Below are 26,267 nucleotides of genomic sequence, written 5' to 3'. Positions count from 1 at the left end.
AGGTCTCACTATGTAGGCCTAGATGCCCTGGAACTGGCTACATAAGGCCTCAAGATTACAGTGCTTAAACTGCCCCTGCGTCTGAAGGGCTGTGATTAATGGCCTCTGTCTTCACGCCCAATCATGCCTTACTTTTGTTTTTTTGGTTTTTTTTTTTGGTTTTTCGAGACAGGATTTCTCCGTGTAGTTTTGGTGCCTTGAACTCACAGAGCTCCGCCTGCCTCTGCCTCCCGAGTGCTGGGATTAAAGGTGTGCGCCACCCTCCCCCCTTACATTTTTGATTTAGACATTAAAAAAAAAAAAAGCACCAACCGGGCGGTGGTGGCGCACGCCTTTAATCCCAGCACTAGGGAGGCAGAGCCAGGTGGATCTCTGTGAGTTCGAGGCCAGCCTGGGCTACCAAGTGAGTTCCAGGAGAGGCGCAAAGCTACACAGAGAAACCCTGTCTCGAAAAACCAAAAAAAAAAAAAAAAAAAAAAAAAAAAAAAAGCACCAAAGGATGTTTTAAGGGCTAGGACTGCTTGGAGCTCAACGTAAGCCTAGGCTACACAGTGGCTTTGAGGCAAACCTGGATTACAGTAAGACCCTGTAATATAAAAATAAAGAGATTATTTTTCAGGGATACTATCCTTTTTATATATTTATTTATTTATTTATGAAGACAGGGTCTCACCATGCATTCCTAGCTGGTCTAGCACTTGCTATGTAGACCAGGTTGGCCTTGAACTCACAGAAATCCATGGGCCTCTGCATACTACATGTCCCACCACACCTAGCTTTTACAAATTATGAATATGAAGAAAGGAAGGTATGGAGGGGATAGGGAGGATACTCAGCAGGCAGGAGTACTCACCATACAAGCAGGAGGACCTGAATTCAAATCCCTAGAACTCACATCAAAAAGCAGGGTGTGATCCAGTGTTGGGTGTTGGGGCAAAGACAGTAGGATTACTGGAGTTTGCTGGCTATTAGCTCCAGGTACAGTGAGAGACCCTGTCTCAAGGAATTAGGGTGGAGAGCAATAGAACAGGGAAGCCAGTCTCCTCTGGCCTTTTCACCTGCACTTGTACACGTGTGCACTCACAAGGAAAGACTAGTGAGGCTAGTGTCACACACGTGTAATTCCAGCACTCATGAGGAAGAGACAAGAGAATGAAAAATTCAAGGTCAGCTGATCTAAGCGGTGAGCCCCTGCCACAAAACAAAACCACCAAGGTGACTTACTGAGAAATCTCTTTTGGGAGTGAGCTTCTTGGGGAAATGATCAAAGGCATAGGGTTTGGTGCAGACAGGATAGCGATTCCGATGGATCTTGTAAAACAGGTGTGCTGACTTGTCAAGCCGATAGTCACAGATGTAAACATCTTGTTCCTTTATTCCTTTGGGTCTCCCTGTAAATTCAAACACTGTTACAGAATCTGACTTCTCAGGCCAGAGAGTTGGCTCAGCTGCTAAGAGTACATGCTGCTTTTACAGAGGACCAGAGTTTGGTTCCCAGTACCCAGGTGAGAGGGCTCATAATTGTCTGTAACTGCAGCTCCAGGGGAATTTACACCCTCCCTCTGGCCTCTGAAGGCACCAGTACTCACACAAAGATACATACACAGACCCACATTATTAAAAATAAAATAGATCTAGGCCCAAGAGTGGTGGTGCACACCTGTAATTTCAGTGAGGCAGAAGGATCTCCAAGTTCAAGGCCAGAGAGGTCTGGTCTACACAGAGAAATAAATCCTGTCCCAAAACAACAGCAACAACAAAAAAACAACAAAAAGATCTGAAACAAAGATCAGTAAATCTGATTTTCCTTTGTCCCCAGAAAAAGCCCAGTGGACAGCTATCTCTGAGAGAGAAGACAGACCCATCAGGAGCAGACACTATAGTCATTAACGAAAGGCTGGAGAACCAAGCATTTGGTGGTTGTGGAAGAAAGCAGAATTTTTAAGCACTAGTATGCAAAAGGAGATGGGACATAGCAGTGGAATGGAGTAACAGAATGTAAAAACCCCCAGAAATGTAGACGGAACGTCGCAGGGATTTTTGAGCATGTACTCTGAGGAACAGAATGGTCTATGAGGAAGTTATGGGAAAGGAAGAGTCATAAATATGAGGAAGCACATCAGAAAGCTAATCCGTTTTAATTGGAGAAGTCAGGTCACAGAGCTGTAAGCAGTTTGTCAGTATGGAATAAGAATACTTACTATTGTCAAGTTTTTGCTACGATAATGAAATAAAGATATAGGTAACTAAATTCTTGCCAATCATGACAACAAACACACATCAAGCTAGCCATTAACTAGAGCTTTTGTGTATCATTTGATCTCTGTAAAACTCAGAAAAATCTGCTTTCAAATGAAGGAAACTCATGCTTGGTTAAGTATATCAGTAGTAAAATGTGATTCTGAAATTGGCTCAATATTCTCAAATGTTGGAGTTGGGTGGTGGTGGCAGCAGCAGCGGCGGTGGTGCACACCTTTAATCCCAGCACTCGGGAAGCAGAGGCAGGTGGATCTCTGAGTTAGAGGCCAATCTGTTCTACATAGTGAGTACCAAACCAGCAAGGGATATACAGAGAAACCCTGTCTGAAAAGAAAAAGTTGGGCCCAAGTGTTTGCCAACAAGCCTGATGACCTGAGTTCAATCGCCTAAACTCACCTGGAAAAAAAAAAAAGGTGGTGGTGTTATGAATATTTAAGTACTGAGCACTAAATAAAAGACAAGGGACTCTCTCAGGGAAGCTCACACCCCAGGTCTTTCTGAGTATCTTTCTCCCTTAATCCTGGTGTTTACACATCAGAATATCTTTATTAGCTGTAATCTCAGGCAGCTGGATCTGACTCTGGAATTGAAGGCCAGCCAAGTATACAAAGTGAATTCCAGGCCAGGGCAGCAGAGTAAGATCCTGTTGCAAAGTGAATGAATGTGTAAGTAAATGTGTGTGAACGTTTGGCCTGCACATGTGTGCGTGTACCATGTGTGTGCCTGGTGCGCACTGAAGCCAGAAGAAAGTGCTGGATCCCCTAGAACTGGAGTTACAGATGGTTCTGAGCTGCCATGTGGGTGCTGGGATCTGAACTTGGGTCCTCTGCAAGAGCATCAAGTGCTCTTAACTGCTGAGCTCTCTCTCCAGTCCCAAAGACCACCTCTCAACAAGCCTCCATCATTTACCTTTACAATATGTATAAAGGTCCAATACACAGCAGGTCCCAACTACAGCCTCCAGGGGAATGATCTCATAGAGTGGCACCCGAAATAGCTCATTGTGATAGAACCGGCGGGATGGAGAGTGGTGGGTTTCATGGGGGCGGAAATAATGGTGACCAAAGGCAAACCGTTCCTCTCTTAAAAAACAAACAAAACAAAACAAAACAAAGGAAAATGAGAAAGGAGAGGTTAAGTCTACGAGCAAGACTCCAGTGCGTACTCCGCTCTGCTGGGAGGACACAGCTGGAAGCAGACAGGACCAAGCACATACTTTTCATTCTTCCAAAGCTTTTCAATTCTAAAGATGTCAAGTTTATCTCGGTTAATGTGTGATAACAGTCTGTAGGACTGACGGACTGGATGGCCATCAGGTGTGCGTCGACTGTCCCTCATCAGGTACACACAGTCACCTAGGAATGTACAGAACAAAGGAGAACATTAATATTGACCCCTAGGTGTATTCCATAAGGCATCCTTTTATCTGATCCATGGTCTAAAACAATATGGAGGGGTAGGCAGATAGCCCAGTGATTCAATGAGCAAGGACCTAGGTTCAATGCCTACTACTATAAAAGAAATCAAGAGAAAGTAAAATCAGCAGTCTTATGACTATTATTAATTCTAATTACAAAAGGCTCTCTTTAGTTTTTTGTTTTTTTTATTTTACTTTCTCTTTACTAGGTTTATTATTATTATTATTATTTTATTTGTTTTGGTTTTGAGACAGGTCTTACTATGAGGCCTGTCTGGCCTGGAACTCACTAACTAGACCAGGCTGGCCTCAAATTCAGAGATCTACCCCTCTCTGTCTCCAGGTGGGATTAAAGACATTGTGCCACCATACCCAGTCTACTAGGTTTAAAATTAATATAAAGATCTTGGCTATAGACTGGGTCAATTACCAGCACAGCGAACAAACAAGCAAACAGACAAATAAAACCACAATAAGTCAGGCACAGTAGCTAATGCCTATTATCCCAGAACTTGGGAGGCAGAGACAGGACAGTTAGGAGTTTGAGTCCAGGCCTGAGCTATAGTCTAAAAAAAAAAAAAAAAACAGTAACAATGAAATAAGACACAAACAAACACCAACCCACAATCACGCAACCAAACAAAAGCCAGCAAACCAAGGGGTAGGGACTCCTAAAGCTTCAGCATCCCTCAAGAGCTAAGAGACAGTCCATGGTTGCTAAGGAACCAAGTGGGGTGGAGTCACAGTCCTCAGGGATATAGCCTATGGTAAGCACTCCCGGCTGAAGGAAGTAATAATCTCCTTCCACCCAGGCTCATGCAGCTAATCCTAATGAAATGCAATGGAGTGCGCACGCACGCACGTACGCGCACACACACACACGACTTTTTAGAAGGGTTTGGTGCGGGGGGGGGGGGGGGGGGGAATGAGGATATTGGTAAAGGGGAAAAACTTCAAATAGAAATAAAAGTAGCTTTGTAAAGCTGTTTCTACAAATTGTTAAATACACGTTGGAAGTGGGATAATGATGAGTTTAAGGATATCTATTCAAGGCCATGGAGATGATGACTATCATGCACAGAGTATATATACACTTCCCACTACTCAGAAAGGTCAGTGGGATTTGGGCCTCTGTACTTACCCTGACGAAGCAGCAAGTCATCTCGGAGTAAACAGATGAAGTAGACACAGCCAGGTTGGGCATAGTGGGGCCGAGGGATCATGGGTACCTCCTGAAGAGCAGAAAATCAATGGAAAAAGGCTAGAATTAATACACTTGGTCTAATGATCTCAATTCAGGAGAGGAAAAGAACTAAGACTTAACATTTCCACTCAAGACTTACTAAAGTCATTTCCATTCACTGCAAATATGAAAACCACTTGTTTTTAAGGCCACAGAAATGACAGCAGATGACAGGGACTGACAGGCCCAGGACCTGAGATAATGCTTTATAAAGCATTAGTTTTGAGACTGCTCTGTGCGACCTCTGAAAATGTGTGAAATGGGGACATTCATGACAGTTGTATTTGGAGGCTACTTACAGCTATTTAGTGTCTAAGGCCAGGGAAGTAGAGCATCCTAAATTGAATCCCTCACAACAGCACTGTGGTTAAGAAATGGTGCCTAACCAGGGGGTGCTAGTGCATGCCTTTAATCCCAGCTCTCGGGAGGCAGAGGCAGGTGGATCTCTGTGTGAGTATGAGGCCAGCCTGGTCTACAGAGCAAGTTCCAGGACAGCCGGGGTTGTTACATAGAGAAACCCTGTTTCAAAAAAAAAAACAAAGCAAAACAAAACAGAGAGAAAGAAAGAAAGAAGGAAATGCCGCCTAACTCCTTCTTTTTATGGAGGTGATTTCATCAAGATCATAATGCACATTTATTGATTGTGTGTGAATGTATGTATGTGTATATGCACACTTGCATGCCATAGCACATGTGTGGAGGGGAGAGGACATTTTGCAGAAATCAGTTCTCTCTTTCCACCATGTGGATTTCTGGGATGGAACTTAGGCTGCAAAGCTTAGTAGCAAGAGCTTTTATCCACTGAGCCGACCTGGCAGCTCAAGATCATCCATAGAAATACAGCAGTACAAGGTAAGAACCCACCCAACTTGGTCAAGTCACTGACTCGTACTTCAGTAAATAACTGAGTCAAGAGTTGTTTTCAACAAAACACAACCTGACCCAAACGGTACTTAGAACTCTGTCTGTACTACTGAGAGACTAAGGCAAGACAACTGTGAATTTGGAGCTAGCCTGGGCTATACAGTAAGCTTCTGACTCAAAAACAAGTCAAAACAAAAAGAATTTTAGTTTCATATAGGACCATTTCTCTTCTTCTTTTCTTTTTGTGTAGCCCTGGCTATGCTGGAATTCACTCTATAGACCAGACTAGCCTCAAAATCAGAGATCCACCTGCCTCTGCCTCCCCACTGCTGAGATTAAAGATGTGCACCACCACCTCTCAGCTTTATAAAGTACTTTTTTCACAGATACGAAGTATTTTATTTCCTTTTGGTTACACTCCTGAGAAAAGGAAGGGCAAGAATTACCACCCTCAGAGCAAAGTCGAGGCCCAGAGAGCCTGAGCAATTCTGCAAAGGAGGATCACATACTACTTCTAACTAGGGATCAGCTTACCCTGTCCACAGGCCGAGGGTCACACTGCTCACAAAGGTAGTGCTCCACGTCTGTGTTCACACCCATGCAGTCACAGTGCTGCCACACCTATGGACACAGACACACTTGACAAGGGGATTCACACTCAGTGAGAGAAGCCCTGAAGAGTAATAATGAGAGCGATAAAAATAGAGCAACAGGACAGGGCAAGGAAAAGAGGAATGAAGAAGCCGTGAGAGGATGAGAGAATTAGAAACGAAAGATTGAGAGGAAAAGACAATGTCTGAATAAACGTCTACACATCAATTCTAATAGAAAGATCTGGACACATACAGTGGGAGATGAGAGGATGCAGATAATATACTACAGACTCTCACTGGCTATGTGACACTGTTCACGCTGCAGCTACTCTGAAAGGCTAAGTTCCATTCCGAGGAACTGCCCCTGACGCTTACTGGACTTGATCCTCTCAATAATCTTATGTACTATTCACAGCCCCAGGAGAAAATGAACTAACCAGTGCACAGGAACGGACAACACTACAAATTGAGTCCTACTCTAGTTCTAACAGGAGCCGTCTGTGGACATACTTATCACATACACTGGAATCTACCTGTATTCACGGTCTACACTGTGTGCTACTGTTCATGTTTTTCAAGGTAAAGCAGTACCAAACGCGACCCTCCTAGGTGCAGAGTGTGAGAAATGTACAGTTATCTAAACAGGCAGAAAGGAAGACGTAATGGAAGATAAAAAGGAGAGAGACTCTATGATAACAGCAGAGCTAAACAGAAGCTGCCCGAAGTTAGAGTTCCTAAGAAGCCTGCCAAGGTCAACTCCAGGAAGAACAGGTTGCTTTTCTGCACCTGGTCCCCATGCACATGCGGACCAGGCTGCTGCACCCTCGAACACTCACCATGCACTTGTCACACTGGATCATGAGGCCTTCGTCCTTGTAGAGGCCACAGATACAGCGGATGATGTCATCGTCCTTTTCATGCCCATTCTCCTTTTCAGAGACTGAGGTCTCACTGCTGTCTGCCTCACTTGCTGTTTCTCCCACAATCTCATCAATCTGAGCGGAGGCCTCATGCCGGGCACTGTAATAGGCCTTTCGTAAGCGGCAAACATCCCTCCCAATTGGGGATTTCCGCCCATAGTACTTCTGAAGAAAGCAAAAGAAAGACATCGTTTTTTGTTCTTCTCAGTTTGGTTTGAAAATAGACCTGTAGAGGGAGTATGATTTTCTTTATTCTCCCACTTTAGCTAACAAATTGAACTATAATGAATTAAAATTAGAATTCAGATGGTATGTTTTCAGTTTTTTCTATTGCTTTGTTATTGAATTCCTGTCAAGGGCCTTACTATCCATAAGATCAAACACATAGTGATCATTAAATTTTAATTAATGTTGGAAGCATAATGTATCACAGAAAATTTCTATCTACCTTTGTTTTGCAAATGGTTGGGAGCACATAGTAGATGTCTGTGGAAGCTGGGTTGTAATAGGAACTATGTTCTAATTGCAGACTGCTCTAATCATTCTCCTCCCTCCTAATTTCCCTCTCTTCTTTGTCTCTGTCTCTACCCCAACAGCCTGTTCCGTTCTCAGGGTATGTCAGCGTCACTGGAGAACTGCCCTTTCAGCTACTACACGGTGTTTTATTTATGCTCTAGGCTTGCTTTTGGAGTCAGGGTCTTAGTATAGCCTGGTCTGGCTCAAACTTGAGCTGACCTTCTTGCCTCAGCCTTTCAAGTGCTGGTTACAGGAATGAGCCACCATGTTTGGCCTCATATGTACTTATTTTCATGAACTAAGAAATGACGGATACACAATACATTGGTAAAAATATTTATGTAATATAGAAGTTAAGGGCGGCCGGACGGTGGTGGCAAGTGATGCATGGCATGCAGGAGGCAGAGGCGGCGAATCTCTGTGAGTTTGAGGCCAGCCTGGGCTACAGAGTGAGTTCCAGGAAAGGTGCCAAAGCTACACAGAGAAACCCTGTCTCAAAAAACCAAAACAAGCAAAGAAACAAACAAACGTTAAAGGCAAAATTAGGATTTTACGAAGATTATATTGTTTTGAGAATGACTCCAATCTTCCACTGCAGAATTTTCTGTGTGCGTGCGTGCGAGTGTGTGTGTGTGCGCCCCCACCCACGCTCACATGCATGTCTGCCTGCCTGCGTGGGCCACAGGAAGAGCTTAGGTGTCATCCTGAGAAACCCTGTTCACGTTCTTTTGACTTGGAGTTAACTAGTAAGAAGGGACTGGCCGGGTGGTGGTGGTGCACGCCTTTAATCCCAGCACTCGGAAGGCAGAGGCAGGCGGATCTCTGTGAATTCAAGGCCAGCCTGGTCTACAAAGTGAGTTCCAGGAAAGGCGCAAAGCTACACAGAGAAACCCTGTCTCGAAAAACCAAAAAAAAAAAAAAAAAAAAAAAAAGAAGGGACTGGCTGGCCAGTGAGACCCAGGATCCTTCTGTCTGCCTCCTCAGCTTACGTGTGCAATCAGGGCACCCTACCACACCTGGCTTTTCTTTTTAAAGAGGGTCTCATGCTGTAGCCCAGGCTGGCATCAAACCACAGAGCTCCACTTCCTCCGCCTTGCTCATGCCAGGATTAAAGGTGTGCAGCACTACATCTGGCCACACCTGGCATTTTCATTTATGTTTTGGGGCTCAATGCTTATACAGTGTAAGTATGTTTACTGACCGAGTTAATTTTAATTAAAGTTACTGCCATGTGGGCACATCTGTGCCATGGCACGCGTATAGGTCAGTTTAACGACCTGGCCGAGTGAGTTCTTTTCTTCCCACACTACACTGTGGGTTCTAGACCTGCACAATGAGCACTTGTACCTGAGGAGCCATCCTGCTGACTGAGAACCCAGCCCGCTACCCCAGAACTTACGGTAATGAACTCTCTGGAGACCAGGCTGCCTTAAACTCACAGAGATCTACCTGCATCTGCTGCCCAAGTGCTGGGAGTGAAGTTATACATCACTATACTTGATCAGAACTTTTAAAAAACGATTTATTTATTTTTATGTTTTTATTTATTTATTATACAGTGTTTTGCCTGAAGGTATATCTATGTGAGGGTTCCAGATCCCCTAGAACTGGAGTTACAGACAGTTGTGAGCTGCCATGTGGGTGCTGGGAATTGAACCCGGGTTCCTCTGGAGGAGCGGCCAGTGCTCTTAACTGAGCCATCTCTCTAGCCTGGTCAGAATATTTTTAACAAATAAAATATTACATTATTTAGCACAATGTAATGCATACTCTATGAGAACTTAATGAAAACGACTTGTTTTGGCTCTGGAGAAATGGCTCAGTAATTAAGAGTACGGGTTGCTCTTGTATAGAAGGAGGTTCGGTTCCCAGCACGCATATCATGGCTCACAGCCATCTCTAACTCCAGTTCCAGGGGATTGGACGCCCTCTTCTGGCCTCAGTGGACACTGCACAAATGTGGTGCATATACATACACTCAGGCAAAAATACTGAGACAAAAATTTAAAAAAAATGACTGTCAGGTTGATAAGGTGGCTCAGCAAACAAAGCTATTGCTGCTAAGCCTGATCCTTGGGGCCCACATGCTAGCAGGAGGGAACTGATGCCTCCACATGCTTACTGTGACATGTACATGCTCACACAAAACAAATAAACACATGTAATAATTAAAAGTTACTGTCTTTCCCAACAAGAAACTTAAAAGTTCTAAAATAGTTCTCTTCAGACCAAATTTCTTAAATTTGTGTTTGAAGTCAGCAAATACCTCAGCATTTCGAAAGACCTTGAGCATGTCAGCATCAAAAGCTTCCACTGTTTTGTAATACCCAATGAGGATCTGCTTCTCTATGGTGCTGAGATCCAGGGGGTCAGAGATCTTCTCATAATAGTCAGCGTTCCTGGAACACAGAGCAGCGTGGCTGTCAATGTGGCGCACGGACTTTTTAGCCGAGCTCTCCAAGGCTACCACCAATGTGTACCTACTTTTTCTTTGGGGGAAGATTCAAAAGTGGAGCTGCAAGGGCTTGTTGGGAAGAATCTGCAAAAGAATACAAGGTTTGGTACACAAGAGACAAGGCCAACATTCATTAGCCAGCCTACCTGCCTTGTTTCTACCGGTCTAGAACTCAAGGTTGAAAGAAGAGCTGGAATAACAATGACCGACACTTGACTTGTATTATTTTATCTTTCTTGGTCAGATGTGATGATCCATGTCTGCAATCCCAGCACTCCAAAGGCTGAGGATGGCAAGTATTTGGCTGGCTTATACTGTTTCTTTTTTTTTTTCCTTTTTGTTTGTTTTTGTTTTTTGTTTGTTTTTTCGAGACAGGGTTTCTCTGTGTAGCTTTGCGCCTTTCCTGGAACTCACTTGGTAGTCCAGGCTGGCCTCGAACTCACAGAGATCCGCCTGGCTCTGCCTCCCGAGTGCTGGGATTAAAGGCGTGCGCCACCACCGCCCGGCTTTTTTTCCTTTTTAAAAGGAGATCTGGGGTTAGAACCCAGGGCCTTGTACATGCTAGGGAAATTTTCTTCCCTGATGAACAGTTCCAGCCTATATCCATTCTTTTTCTTTTTGAAGATTTTAATGATTTTTTATTTTATGTGTATGAGCATTTGCCTGACTGTGTGTACTCCACATGTGTGTAGTGCTGTTAAGAGAACAGAATAGAGCACCGGATTCCCTGAGATTAGAGTCACAGATAGTGGTGGAACGCCACGTGGGTACTGCAGACTGAACCTGAGCCTTGTCAAAGCGCAGCCAGTGCTCTTAACCATTGAGACATCTTTCCATCAACACATTATCCTTTTAAAAGATTATTTTATGTGTACAGGTGTTGTGGCTGCATGTGCACAGACAATGTTATGTACATGGTGCCTCCAAGGCCAGAAGAGAGCACTGGATACCCTGGAACTAGAGTTATTGGCAGTTGTGAGCCACTGTGCAGGCTGGGAATTTCAACATGTGTTCTCTGCAAGAGCAAACAGTACTCTTAACTTCTAAGGCATTGCTCCACACCCTAAACATCTTTTAACTAAAAATCCTCTACAGTAAAAGTTGAGAGGGAAAAAAAAATTCTTTGAGGCTTGACAGTCAAAAACTTACTTGCCCGCCTCCAGAGATGAAACAATACTTTAAAAATCGAGCAGGATTATGAAGGATATAGTGAATATACTGGAAATGTTAAACAACGATAGCTGAGTAATGAGAATAATTGCTCATAAAGAATGTGAGCTGCACCAACCTAAGACAGAGCGCCTGTGTGGCCTGGGCAGGCGTCTCCATGACAGGTAAGGTGACCTGCTGATGTCCCACGCAACCTAAGTCAGAAGCTCATTTTTTAGTAAAAGGGGGAACCTGTAGGGTTCTGGCCCCATTTTGGGTAATTGTTGCCTTGCTTGCTGACCTTGACCTTGATATCCTCCCTATGTTAATTCCCTGCTGGGTTCCACTCTCCTGAATGCTTAAGGGAAGTTCCTTGTCTGTGTATCCTGATTACTGGGCGTTAACAGCTTAGATGCAAGATTGTAAAACATCGGTAGTGAACTTCTGCCCTCTGGAATTCTCCCATTGTGCTGTAAGCCTGTATTTAAGACCACCTCCCTCCTTCAATAAACGACATTCAGCAAAAAAAAAAAAAAAAAAAAAAAAAAAAAGTGAGCTGTCACTAGTGAACCAACTAAGCCGTTTGGGGTAAATTCCTGCTCCTGCTCGCGTGCCAGCTGATTTCAAACCACTATGTAAGCAAGGAGGCAGGACCTGGAGTTTCTAGCTCTTGTACTATCCCCACCACAGGATGACAAGTATTTTTATTTTAATATTTATTTTGATGTGCATGGGTGTTCTGCCTGCATGAATGTGGACCACCTGTGTGCAGTGATTTGACAAATCTGCTCTTTGGTTTTCTGAGACAGGGTTTCTCTGTGTGTAACAGCCCTGGCTGCCCTGGACTCACTCTGTAGCCCAGGCTGGCCTTTAACTCAGATATCCACCTGCCTTTGCCTCCGGAGTGCTGGGATTAAAGGCCGGTGCCACCACTGTCCAGCAATAAATCTTTTTTTCTTTAACATTTATTTATTTATTTATAATAAATCTTTTTACAACAAAAAGATCATCACACTCAAAATATGTTTTCCAGTCTCTCTTAATTGTCCATAATTAATATTCCTGTTGGTGTAGATTCAACTAAATTCCAGAAAAGGAATAATTTAGTAACCATTTTTTATCACTTATTTTTCTCAAACAGTTACTGTGTGACACACACACAGTATTCTTAGTGAGGGATTCCTTCTCATTTGGCATCTTCTGGTGGTCTCGCTGGAGAAAGAGACAATGCTACTTAGAGTGCAGCAATGGACTAGTAGGTAATGTTAGAGCAGTTCCACGTCAGTCAGACAGACAGTCTGTGAGAAAGGGGCAGTTCACCTTCTGCAGACACAAACAGGGCAGGTGCAACAAAACTTCACACCTTTTTTTGTTCTTGTTGAGACAGGGTCTTATTATGCAGTAATGGCTGGCCTGGGTCCTGTACCAGGCTGGCCACAAACCCACAGAAATCCACTGACTTCTGCCTCCTAAATGCTGAGACTAAAAAAGTACATTACCATGCTGAGCAAAAAAAAAAAAAAATACACAAAACAAAACAAAACTTACTCGTTATGTGGACCATGCTGGCCTCAAACTCGTAGCAATCCTCCCTAAGGCTGGGATTAACGGCATAGGCTACTACACGTAAAATTTTTAAAAATTTATTCCATTTTATTTTATGTACATTGATGATTTGCCTGCATTCATGTCTGTGTGAGGGTGTTGCATCCTCTGGAACTGGAGTTACAGACAGTTGTCAGCTGCCATGTAGGTGCTGGGAATTGAACCTGGGTCCTCTGGAAGAGTGCCCATGCTTGTACCCACTGAGCCATCTCTCCAGCCCTGATAATTTTACAACTGCAATACTATCTCATCCATGTAAATTAGACAGCGATTACCCATCCTCTAGCAAAAAAAAAAAAAAAAAAAAAAAAAGTATCTCTATCTATCTATCAATCAAAATAAATACAGTACTTAACTAGAAATACTAAACACAACATTGATGTGTACAAGGCTCTGGGTTCAAATTTCTGAACAGGTTATTTGTTCTATAATTCTCTATCTCTGACAAAAGGTAGAACAGGGGCTCATCAATGGAGAGAACTTGCCTGAGTTGAATTCCCACATTAGGAAGCTTACAACAGCCTACAACTCTGGTTCTGGGTGGTTTGACGCCCTGTTCTGACCTCCCCATCACTACATGCACAAGGACAACCACCCCCCCCCCCACCCCCGCCAACACATAATTTTTAAAACATAAAAAGAGGATGCAGAGTTAGGAGCCCTGGCTGCTTTTGCAGAGGATTCCCAGCATCCACACGGCAGCTCACAGACATCTGTAAATCCAGTTCCAGGGGATCCAATATCCTTTTCTGCCCTCTGCTGGCAACAGGCAGCATGTGGTACACAGATAAATGAAGGCAAAACCTCCCAAACACGGGAAAAGGAAAAAAACAATCTAAAATCTCTTATGTAACAAAAACAAGAAATCCACCTCCTAATTCAAAACCCACAGTGCTGCCGGTTCGTGGGGTCTGGGGCTCTCAGGAGAGGGTGAGCGAGACACACACCTTTGTAAGAAATGATACCATCGCAGATCTCTTTGAAGATCTGTGCTAGGCGCGCGGCCCGAGCCACTTCCAGGTTTTCCTCTGCAGCTGCCAAGCGTCTTGTTCGAACAGATCTAGCTGTCTGCAGGGCTGAGAACTGGGTCATGAAGACATCTGCAAAGAGAAGGTGAAAAGCAGTTCAGGAAGTGAAGAATCTGATGTATCTTTTTCTTTTCCACTTGATTCCTGCCGTTTTTCTGTTTTCCTGTAGGATAGTAAGGAGAATTAGTGGGCAGGTAGCTGCTCCTCTCCCCCTAGAGAAAAACTAGAAAACGCTAGTGTTTATATATAGTGGTAAATGCTACATAGTGCAGTAGCTGCAAGTGTGCACTTCAAAGTGAGTATCAACACGTGTTTTTTTCTCCTTTAAGTCTCTCAGCAGTTAGGAGGATGTATTCCTAGCTCCCATATCAGGTAGTTCACAACCTCCTCTATTTCCAGCTTCATGGTATGTGATGTCTTCCTCTAGACTTCTATACTTAAACCTAAGATAAACAAATCTTGAAATGGACGTGTGAGTGAGCTGAGTCTAGGCTACCAGCAGTACTCTATTTCCAGCTCATGTAGTGCAGTGCTGCTAAATATAGTCATGTCAGAATTAATGTGAGCACGATGATGGCTTGCTGGAGTGCATGCATGCGTGTGCACGAGTGAATTTACCATCAGGAAGCACTATATAGCTCTGACTGGCCTTGAAAAGATGATTCTTCTGCTTCTGCTTGCTAAATACTGGGATTACAGAATGTGCCATCCCATCAGGCTCAAATAATGCTTTTTATTTTCATGTATTTGGCTTGGAAGCAGTTAGCAATTTGGGACTCCTTTTTTTTTTTTTTTTTAAAGATTAATTTATTTATTATGTATACAGTGTTCCATCTGCATGCATGCCTGCAGGCCAGAAGAGGGCGCCAGATCTCATTACAGATGGCTGAAAGCCACCATGTGGTTATATATATATATATATATATATAGAGAGAGAGAGAGAGAGAGAGAGAGAGAGCGAGCGTGCATGCGCGCGCGCAGGGGGGACCCTAGGACGACTGTGACTTATAATAAATTTTGGTTTTACTCAATTACTGAGCAAGCCTCAATGAAACATTTCACTATTAAGATAAGAATACATACTGTATCAAGCTGATAATAGAAAAATAAATTTTAAAAAATAAAAAAAAGAAAAATTTGAACTATTTAAAAAAAAAAACAAACAAACATTTTACTAAAGTAAAAAAAAGGGGGAACTAGGAACTCATCATTCCTCTCCACATTCTATTCTTTCCCTTGTTTTATATATTTTAAATTTTTTATCGGTGGATTCTGCTGGAGTATCCGCTGCAGATAAGCACTGGAGGGCTCCTGTTGCAAATCACCCTCTGGAGCGATGGAAGGATCTTTCTACTGGTACTTGGAGGGGACCCCATCGGGTGTTGGTGTGGGCCCGGGGTTCTGTTTGCGTCTTTCTGCAGGACCATGAGGTTCCTCTTTGGATTCCTGAGCACTGTGTGCGCCCTGTGGCTGCTGCTGAAGCCCAACATGGCAGAGACCTATTGGGCCTTCGTAAAAATTTCTCCCCTTCTGATGCCAATGGGGATTGAGAGTCCAATACGGCCAGCCTTGGCAAGCATTAACATAAGCCTAGGAACTGTAGCCATGCGGTTGGATTCTCCAGAAGGTAATGTATGGTAACTGCTTCTTCAAGTATGTTTGAGAATGTGTCACCCAGACACCTTGGAGATTAAGGATAACCCTGAAGGTCACTGACCTCCATTTGTTAACAGTAGCATGCCAGCTTAGCCTTTTCATTTTCACAATCCTCTTCAAGCTGGTGTAGTACCTACTTTTCAGGAGTGGCTCTGTACAACATTTATTGGCCTCCTGAAATTCATTTAGCCCCCCTTTGAAGATACCTTAAAATTTATGAGCCTGAATGTAGCCATTATGAGACCATTAGTTATGCTCCTTATGAGCTGCCTGGGTTTTTCTTTATGGTTCTTAGTTGTTCTTTTGCAGAGCTGCCAGCTTAAGTCATGCTGGGATCAAGAAAAATGGGCCTTGGCGGTTTGTGTTCCTGGAGTTGTATCCATACCAGTGGATGCCCACATGCTCCAGAAGAGAATTTGACATTGCTGCTGCCGTTGTTGTTAGAGCAATGGCAGCCACCACTGCTACTGTTTCTGGGATTACCATTTCATAATTGGTTACTACAGCTAGCACAGTGGAGACCCTGGCAACAAAAGTAGCTACCACAGTTAGTTAATCTTTCATTCTACTGGGCATGATAAATTTAATTCAATAGTTATATACATTTTGATTGGCTTTGAAAATTATAAATTTATAAACTCAAATTCCATTTGCGTTTGGGATACCATCTTACAAGAACTCCAATTTGCAGTAAGGCTCATTAAGGAAGGGAATGGCTCAGTTGCCTTTAGCCTACTGGCTATGGGTGGGATAGGACTTCTGTTGGTCTTTTCTGTGTCAAACACACAGATTGCAAGCCCAGCGCCACTTTGAGATCTTTGGCAGCAGTTAATTCTGCAGCTCACACACGATTGAGCCTGTATGATAATGAGTATTCAGAGACGGGTAATGCCTGGGGGGCGCTCACCAACCTAAGACAGAGTGCCTGTGTGGCCTGGGCAGGCGTCTCCATGACGGGTAAGGTGACCTGCTGACGTCCCACGCAACCTAAGTCAGAAGCTCATATTTTAGTAAAAGGGGGAACCTGTAGGGTTCTGGCCCCATTTTGGGTAACTGTTGCCTTGCTTGCTGACCTTGACCTTGATATCCTCCCTATGCTAATTCCCTGCTGGGTTCCACTCTCCTGAATGCTTAAGGGAAGTTCCTTGTCTGTGTATCCTGCATACTGGGCATTAACAGCTTAGATGCAAGATTGTAAAACATTGGTAGTGAACTTCTGCCCTCCAGGGTTCTCCCATTGTACTGTAAGCCTGTATTTAAGACCTCTTCCCTCCTTCAATAAACAGCATTTGGCATTAAATAAAAAAAGATTAATTTATTTATTATGTATATAGTGTTCCATCTGCATGCATGCCTGCAGGCCAGAAGAGGGCGCCAGATCTCATTACAGATGGTTGTGAGCCACCACGTGGTTGCTGGGAATTGAACTCAGGACCTTTGTAAGAGCAGCCAGTGCCCTTAACCACTGAGCCATCTCTCCAGCCCGGGACTCCTTTTTAACAAGTGGCAGCATGAGACACTTAATTGATCATACTCACACACCCCCTCTCTGAATAATTCCCCTGGCAACTTGTAAGATAGGACTCTAGGTGGTTTGCAAGAAAAGACCCCCTAAAGGGAGTGGCACTATTAGGTGTGGCCTTGTGGAAGTGTCTCACTGTGGGGCAGGCTTTGAGGTTTCTTATGCTCAGGATACCATCCAATGAGTCAGTTCACTTCCTGTTGACTGCAAGATGTAGGATTCTTAGCTATTCCTCCAACATCACATCTACCTGCTTGCCACCATGCTCCATGAAATGATAATGGACTGAACCTCTAAAACTAGAAGCAATTAAATGTTTTTCCTTGTAAGTGTTGGTGTGGTCATGGTATCTCTTCATAGCAATAAAAACCCAAACTAAGACAGATTCCTATTTGCACGGAGCTGCATACACATGCTACTTTGAACAATGGAGTAAGTTTTCCCTTCCCCCCAAAAACATCAAACTTGGCTGGGCAGTGATGGCTCATGCCTTTAATCCCAGTACTGGAAAGGCAGAGGCAAGTGGATCTCTGTTAGTTCAAGGCCAGCCTGTACTACAGAGCTAGTTTCAGGACATCCAGAGCTACACAGAAAAACTTTGTCTCGAAAAACTAAAACCAAACCAAATCAAACCAACAAAGCATCAAACTTAGATTCCTTGCAACTGTACTCTATTTATGAAGTTAAGTGGGTTGGTCTAGCCTAAACTGGTTTTGAATGCATGCATAGTAAGACAAAATGTATACTTAAAGTGAACTTCTAGGGGAGAATTCCCTATTGACCATGTTATGCCTATGCACAATTGGAGGCACAAAGGATTAAAATTAGATGCATTATAGGAAGGGACAAGTGTAACAGAACAATGGTTATATAATTTGATCTGTGAGTTCACATAGAGAATGTGCTCAAACTATGACCCTAATAACCAAGCTCCTCCACATCTTGAACCCCAGAAAGGAAGCCCATAGTCAAGCCCATGAGCACTTTTCACTCATGTGGCCTGAGGTCACCTGTGACAGCAATCAGACTTATCCTATCATTTGCTTTGAATAAAGTTAGCCTGTGAAAATCGACGTGAGCCTTTACTTTGATTCCTTGAGTAAGAAGCCAAGAATCTGGCAACACCCAGCCCAGGCCTGGATCATTGTTACCAGTCCAGTGATTGATGTGTATATTCAATAAATGACTAAGATTTGAACTGTTTGGCTTGTAACTTCAAAGAGATTCTAACAACCAAGTTGCTGAAAGGCTTTTTCTCTGGGCTGGTGAGATGCTAAGTGGGTGGAGATGCATGGTACAAAGCCTAATGAACCGAGTCTGAAGCCCAGGACCTACACTGTGCAGAGAGAATGGACTTCAAAAGCTGTCTTCCATCCACCACCTTGTGTTGTGCCATATGCTCGACATGCCCCGCCCTTTCTCTAAATAAAAACAATCTGCCAAAAGCCATAACCCCAGCATTAGGGAGACACAGAAAGGAGGGTGTTCAAGGTCATCCTCGGCTATATAGCAAGTTTTGTTTTGAAATTTCATCTCACTGTGTATCTCTGGCTGTCCTGGATCTCATCTGTTCTGGACTGGATACTAGCTCAAATAATGAGTGCTGTTGCTACTATTCATTCAAAAAGTTCAAGGCTAGCTTGAGCCACATAAGACCCTGTCTCCTAAGACCAAAACAAGAAACAAAGGCTCTTTCAAGAAGTTATTTAATTAATTGATTGTTTTGAAACAAGGCCTCACTCTGTGGCCCAGGCTGGCTTCAGACTGACGGTGATCTGCCTGCTCCACTCTCTCAGTGCTGAACACAGTGCTCTTCAAGTCACGTCTGGCTCTTCCTTTCTGAGACAGTGTCTCATGCAGCTAGCTCAGGCTGGCCTGCACCGCACTGTGCAGTCAACGGTGACTTTAACTACCTGATCCCTCGTGTCTACCGCACAAATGATGGGGTCACAGGGAGTGCCACCATGTCTGCTTCCTCCCTCCTTTCTCTTTCAATAATTACTTCCTTACTTACTTGTGTGTCTATGAGCATGTCACAGAACACTGTGAGATCAGCCGACAACTTTCAGAAGTCTGTTCTCTCCTTCTACTATGTGAGTCCCAGGAAAACTCAGGCTGTTGGGGTTGGCAACAGGAGTCTTACCTGCTGAGTCATTTTGCTGGATCTGAGCATGATCTTTTTAACATTTTCCTTCCCTCCTTTCAAAAAGACAGGATCTTGTATAGCCACTGTGTGGCTTGAGGCTGGCCTTTCACTCCCAAGTGCTGGCATTAAAGGCATGCACAACCACATCTTATAATGGATACTTTGTTTAGAAAGGATTCATGAACCAGGTGCTGTGGTGAAAGATTTTAATCCCAGCACTTGGGAGGCAGAAGCAGGTGGATCTCTGTGAGTCAGAGGCAAGCTTGGTCTACAGAGTGAGATCCAGGACAGCCAGAGATACACAGTGAGATGAAGTTTCAAAACAAAACAAAATAAAACGATGCACGGACAAGCCAGTATCTCATCTGTTCTGGACTAGATACTAGCTCAAATAATGAGTGCTGTTGCTACTATTCACTCAAAAAGGCTGGAAAAAGGAAACCGGATGCATAGTACTTACTTAAATATGTGAATGAAGTCTTTGACTTTAGTTATGATTTTTTTCTCCCCATAATGCATTTGTCGTCATAGTTTTAGTCCACACTGAAAGGAATCTTAGAATAAACTGTGTAAAGTAACTAAAAAGAGCCGGGCGGTGGTGGCGCACGCCTTTAATCCCAGCACTCGGGAGGCAGAGCCAGGCGGATCTCTGTGAGTTCGAGGCCAGCCTGGGCTACCAAGTGAGTCCCAGGACAGGCGCAAAGCTACACAGAGAAACCCTGTCTCGAAAAACCAAAAAAAAAAAAAAAAAAAAAAAAAAAAAAAAAGTAACTAAAAAGGAGAAGGTAAAGGGGCCTGGCCTGTGCAAGTCTGGTGATCTGACTTCAATTGCTGAAAGCCATGTAAAGTTAGAAAGAAAAAACTAATTCCACAAAACAGTCCTCTATTCTTAACATATGCGTTGAGGTACATGTGCCCCAACCCCCCCCCCCCCCCCCCCCCCCCCCCCCCCCCCCGCAACGCCTCTTTCTCTGTCTGTCTGTCTGTCTGTCTGTCTCTCTCTCTCTCACACACACACACACCCACACACACCTCTCAATAAAAAAAATTGGGGAACTTCCCACCCCAAACAGGATATCATAATTTAGCCTTGACTGGCCTGGAACTCACTCTGTGGATCAGGCTGGTCTCAAACTCCTTACTCCTGTCTTCTAAGTACCAGGATTACAGGTGTGCACCATCATGCCCAGTTCTAAATTACTATTTTTTCTTTCTTTCTTTAAATTTTATGTGTATTTTGCCTGCATGTATGTATATCCTGTGCCTGGACTGCCCACAGAGGCCAGAAGGGGGCACGGGATCTCCTAGAACAGGAGTTTCAGATGGCAGTGAGCCACTATGTTTTCGAGGGTTCTAGGAAGTGAACCTGGGTCCCCTGGAAGAACAGCCAGTGCTCCCAACTGCTATGGGATGGTCTGTATGTCAAATGTGTTGCTGATTGGTCAATGAATAAATCACTGATTGGCAGTGGCCAGGCAGGAAGTATAGGCGGGACTAACAGAGAGGAGAATAGAGCTGGGAAGTGGAAGGCTGAGTGAGGGAGACACTGCCAGCCGCCATCAGGACAAGGAAGATGTAAAGTACCGATAAGCCACAAGCCACGTGGCAAGGTATAGATTAATAGAAATGGATTAATTTAAGCTGTAAGAACAGTTAACAAGAAGCCTGCCACGGCCATACAGTTTGAAACCAATATAAGTGTCTGTGTTTACTTGATCGGGTTTGAGCGGCTTGGGACTGGCGGGTGAGAGAGATTTGTCCTGACTGTGGGCCAGGCAGGAAAACTCTAGCTACACCCAACAAATTAGACATCTCTCCAACTTTTTAAAAGAAATTAAAATGATCATTTTTGGATAATTTCATAGAATTAAGAGTAAGTCTTTCCAGTTAGACAGTAGTGGCACAAGACTTTAATCCCAACACTTGGGAGGCAGAGGCAGGTAATCTCTGTGAGTTTGAGGCCAGCCTGGTCTACGGAGAGTACCCAGGACAGCTAGGGCTACACAGAGAGACCCTGCCTCAAAAACAACAACAAACCAGTAAGTCTTCCCATGCCTTACCAGACTTAATGTTCCCATCGTCTCTGCAGATGCCATTCCAACGGGTGTACAGTGATGACGAGTGGACGTCACGGGTGTGCTTTACTTCCTCCTGTTTCTGATGAATCTTTTCCCAGTTTCGGACCAAGAACACACGATGCTTTAATACAAAGTTCCTGCAAGAAAAGAGAAGGTGTTCCTATTAATCCAGCAAGAGTTTATTACCTGTCCACTCTCCACTGCTGCTACGTGACATAGGTAGGTGAACACAACAGTGACTAGGCTTTGGAGCTTTTAAAGACATTTACAGAACTGGGCGCTGGCAATTCACATTGGTCATCCGAGCATGCAGGAGGCTCAGACTTAAAAGCCTGCTTGCGCTACAAAGTGAGCCTTGCAAAAAAACCAAACACCATTTTCCTGTATTACCTTAAAACATCTGGCAAGGAAAGTAACCAGATCAGAAAGCAGATGTTTATGGAATGTTTGTATAAATCTTGTTTTGTTTAGGGCCTTGAACTCACTATTGCAGTCTAAGCTGGACTCAAATCTTGTAACCTTCAAGTTTCAGACTTCCAAGTCCTAAGAATACAGAAGTATACCAGAACATCCGGCTATTTATACAGATCAGGTGGTTTTGCTTGTTTATTCAAGCCGGGTGTGGTGGCGCACTCTCTTATCCCAGCACTCAGGAGGCAGAGGCAGGCTAACCTCAGTGAGTTTGAGGCCAGCCTGGACTACAGAGCGAGTTCCAGGACAGCCAGGGCTACACAGAGAAACTCTGTCACAAAAACCAAACCAAACCAAACAAATGAACAAACAAACTCATTTATTCTATTCATAAATTTATTTTGAGACAGTCTCACTGTAGCTCTGGCTGATCTGAAACTCTCTATGTAGACTAGGCTGGTCTGAAACTCAGATATGCCTGCCTCTGCCTCCTGAGTGCTGGGATTAAAGATGTGCGCCACCATTTCATCTGTCTGAATGTTTTGCCTGATGTGTAACATGGATATATATGCAGTGCTCATGGAGGTCAGAAGAGAGAGGGAGGGAAGGAGGTCAGAAGAGGGAGGGAAGGAGGTCAGAAGAGGGAGGGAAGGAGGTCAGAAGAGGGAGGGAAGGAGGTCAGAAGAGGGAAGGAGGTCAGAACTTTGGAACTAAGATTGCAGACAGTTGTGAGCCACTGCCCAGGTGAAAGAAAGCAAATCCGGACCTGAGTGAAAACAAGCGCTCTTCGTCACTAAGCCCTCTCTCTAGCAACCTCCCTCCCTTATTTGTTTTTTAGACAGAGTTTCATGTAGCTCAGGCTGGCTGTCCACTCCTGATCTCCACCTCTCAAATGCTAGGATTACAGGCATGTACTAACATGTTAGGCCTTTTTCTTTTTAAACTCTAAGAGAATCTGTTGGAAGGCAGAGGACTTAAGATCAACAAGGAGACCTAGAACAGGTACACACAGAAGATGGACAGGGCTGGGAAAACGATGCAACGGCACGGTGCCTCTATGCGATGGAATTAAAGGTGTGTGCCACCATGCCCAGTTATTATTAGTTGTTAAAATGACATTGCTTTACTGTCTGTCATGTGCACTTGCGTGTCTGTGGGGTAAGCATGGTCCATGGGGTGTAAGTGGAGGTCAAAGGACACTGGCAGGGTTGGGTTTTCTCGTTCTCCTGAGGGAGGCCCACAGGTGAGGCTCGTCCACCAGGTGTGGCAGTCAGCTCTTCCTCCTGCTGGGCCTTCTCACTAGCACTTGTTTTGTCTTCTCCTTTACCCAGACAGGGTCTCAGGAAGCCCAGACTGGCCTCAAGCTCAGGGAGCTGAGGGTCACCTTGAATCCTTTCCTTAGAAAGAAAAAGACACCCCTCCCCCATCAGGAGGCAGAGGCAGGTGGATTTCTGTGACTTCTGAGGTCAGCCAGGTCTACACAGTGAGTTCCAGGCCAGGTCAAGGCTACATAATGAGACTATGTCTCAGGAGAAAAAAAAATTCTTTTGTTTAATAACATTTACTTACTTTTAATTTATGTGTATGTGTTTAGCCTGTACTTGTGTATATGTACGGTGTGTGTGCCCGGTGATCCTGGAACCAGAGAGGCAAATTAGATTCCCTGGAACTAGAGTTACAGATGGTTGTAAGCTGTCATGTGGTTACTGAAAACTAGACCTAGGGTCTTTGAAAAGAACAGCAAGCGCTCTTAACCACTGAGATATTGCTCCTGACCCCTCATTTCAATTTATTTTTAATGAAGTATGTACACATGTATAAAAGCCTGCAGTTGTTGGAAGAGTATCGAGTTATTGCATGTCCCAGAATCAAACTGGGGTACTGTGCAACAGTAGTACTCACTTTTAACTGCCAAGACAGCTTTTCAGCTCATTTTATCTTTTATTCTTATATTTTGTTGTCTTTTTTTTTCCCCAGAGCTGAGGACCTTGCGCTTGCTAGGCAAGTGCTCTACTACTGAGCTAAATCCCCAACCCCATATTTTTTTAACAAAAGATTTTTATGTGCGCATGTCCAGGTGCCAAGGAGATCAGAAGAGGGCACTGAATAACCCAGAGCTTGAGTCATAGACAGTTGTGAGTCACTCGGGCTGAGTTGGCCAACATGGGTGCTGAGAACTAGGCCCAGGTCCTCTGGAAAAGCAATAAATGCTCTTAACCACTAGCCATGGCTCTAGCCCTTTAATATATTTGTTGTTGTTATTATTATTATTATTATTTGTGTGTGTATGCACACGATATGTGCAAGGTAGTGGAAGGGCCACAGTGAGCATGTGAAGGTCATAGGATGACAACTTTGTGAAGTCAGTTCTCTCCTTCCACTTTCATAAGGGTTCTGGGGAATGGAAGTTAAGTCACCAGGCGCCTTTATCTCCTGAGCCATTTCAACAGCCCTGACTTTGAACTTTGAAGTTTTTGTTTTTGAGACAGGGTCTCGATGAGTAACAGCTCTGACTGTCCTGGAACTCGCTTTGTAGAACAGACTGGCCTAGAACTCACAGAGATTTGCCTGTCATTGCCTGGCTGACTCTGAACTTTGTTATGGGATAATCCTTTTGCACTGTGAAGATGTGTCTCTGCCAAGGCATCTTCTGATTGGTTTAATAAAGAGCTGAATGGCCAATAGCTAGGCAGGAGAGGATAGGCGGGACTCCTGGGGAGAGAAGAACTCTGGGAAGAAGAGAGGTGGGATGCACCAGTGAGACCTGGAATAAGTTGGAGGTACACTATGGAGGAAGGGTAATGAGCCTCATGGCTGAATGTAAATTAATACAAACAGGTTAATTTATCTTAGAAGACACCCAAGCTAAGGCAAAGCATTCATAATTAATAAGATGCTTTTGTGTCGTTATTGGGAACTGGGGGTACAGAGAAAGCCAGCTATAGAACTCTTCTGTTTTGTTTTCTCTTTTCTTTTTTCTTTTGGTTTTTCAAGACAGGGTTTCTCCTGCCTGACCTGGATCTCACTCTGTAGACCAGGTTGGTCTGTAAACTCAGGTCATCAGGAAAGTATTCTAACTCACTGAGCATCTGACTAGCTCTTTTCTTTCTTTCGATAGGGACAGCTCTTATCAGAAGAAGCAAGTGTTCTTAACTGCTGAGCCATCTCTCCAGCCTCAAGTTTAGTTTTCATTCTTTCTTTTTCGAGACAGGGTCTTCATATGTAGTTCTGGCTGGCCTTGAACTCACAGAAATCTGCCTGCCTCTGCCTCCAGAATGCTTGCATTAAATGTGTGTGGTCATGCCTGGCTCAAGCCCAATTTTTATTTGATTTATTTTTAAATTTTTATTTATTTGTGTGTGCCATACACGTGCAGGTAACTGTGGAGACCAGAAGAGGATCTGTGGAAGCTGAAGTTACAGACAATTGTCAAATACTTTTTATTTATTTATTTATTTACTTATTATTCATTCAATTTTTTATTTCATTCATTCATTCTTTTTTTTTTTTTTTTTTTTTTTTTTTTTTTTTGAGACAAGGTTTCTCTGTGTAGCTTTGGAGCCTATCCTGGAACTCACTCTGTAGACCAGGCTGGCCTCAAACTCACAGATATTTGCCTGTCTCTGCCTCCCAAGTGCTGGGATTATAGGCTTGGCTTTTATTTAATTTTTCAAAGATTCATTTATTCATTCATTCATTTGTTCATTCATACAGTACTCTGTCTACATGTATGCCTGCATTCCAGAAGAGGGCACTCGATCTCATTATGGATGGTTGTGAGCCACCATGTGGTTGCTGGGAATTGAACTCATGATCTCCGGAAGAGCAGCCAGTGCTCTTAACCTCTGAGCCGTCTCTCCAGCTCTTGTTTGTCTTTATTTATTCTTTAAATGATTTGTATTTTATGGGTCTGAGTGTTTTGTCTATGTAGCACATGCATGCCTGGTGAGAGCAGAAGCCGGAAGAGGATGTCAGATGCCCTGGGACTGGAGTTATGGATGGCTGTGAGCTGCTGTGTGGGTGCTGAGAACTGAACCTGGGTCTTCTACAAGAGCGCCCAATGCCCTTCACCACTGAGCCTCTCTAGCCCCAAGTCTAAGTTCTAGGAACCAGAATTCAGGCCTTGTGCTGCACAGCAAACATGAGCCCTCGCGTCCACTGAGCCGTCTCCACAGCCCGAAATGTGTCTTACTGTTCGTTAGTACAAACAAAGCAGCGGATCTTAACTTCTCTGTCATAGACTCCTCTGGTAGCCTCGTGAACTCTATAGACGCTTTCTGTGAGCAGTTACTTCCCAGGCCAGCAAAGTGGTGGAGGGCAAAAATGCTTGTGAAGCAATGCTGATGACCTGGATTTGTTCCCAGATCCCACAGTGGAAAGAGAACAGAGTCCTGTTGTCCTCTGA

General features: G+C 44.0%; 1 protein-coding gene across 5 annotated transcripts in view; it reads right to left on the bottom strand.

Annotated features, from left to right (window-relative positions):
- The window catches only part of Ash1l (ASH1 like histone lysine methyltransferase), a 161,635-nt gene that overhangs the window by 4,787 nt on the left and 130,581 nt on the right, over positions 1-26,267 (bottom strand). For 3 of the 5 annotated variants that reach the window (XM_052731543.1, XM_052731545.1, XM_052731542.1), the window contains 10 exons: positions 21,434-21,588; positions 13,969-14,121; positions 10,297-10,351; positions 10,079-10,211; positions 7,213-7,461; positions 6,318-6,404; positions 4,818-4,908; positions 3,476-3,614; positions 3,169-3,341; positions 1,225-1,391 (listed from right to left, as the gene is read on the bottom strand). In XM_052731543.1, the coding sequence (XP_052587503.1) occupies positions 1,225-1,391; positions 3,169-3,341; positions 3,476-3,614; positions 4,818-4,908; positions 6,318-6,404; positions 7,213-7,461; positions 10,079-10,211; positions 10,297-10,351; positions 13,969-14,121; positions 21,434-21,588 (1,402 nt within the window). Of the gene's footprint in view, positions 1-1,224; positions 1,392-3,168; positions 3,342-3,475; positions 3,615-4,817; positions 4,909-6,317; positions 6,405-7,212; positions 7,462-10,078; positions 10,212-10,296; positions 10,352-13,968; positions 14,122-21,433; positions 21,589-26,267 lie in introns of those variants that run through there. The other 2 variants (XM_052731544.1, XM_052731546.1) reach the window with 2 other exon arrangements.

Source organism: Peromyscus californicus, unplaced genomic scaffold, assembly GCF_007827085.1.
Source record: "Peromyscus californicus insignis strain IS unplaced genomic scaffold, ASM782708v3 Scaffold_9__1_contigs__length_137607984, whole genome shotgun sequence".
Taxonomy (NCBI): Eukaryota; Metazoa; Chordata; class Mammalia; order Rodentia; family Cricetidae; genus Peromyscus; species Peromyscus californicus.
Note: the sequence above shows the minus strand (reverse complement) of the source record. Positions and strands in the feature narration are given on the sequence as shown.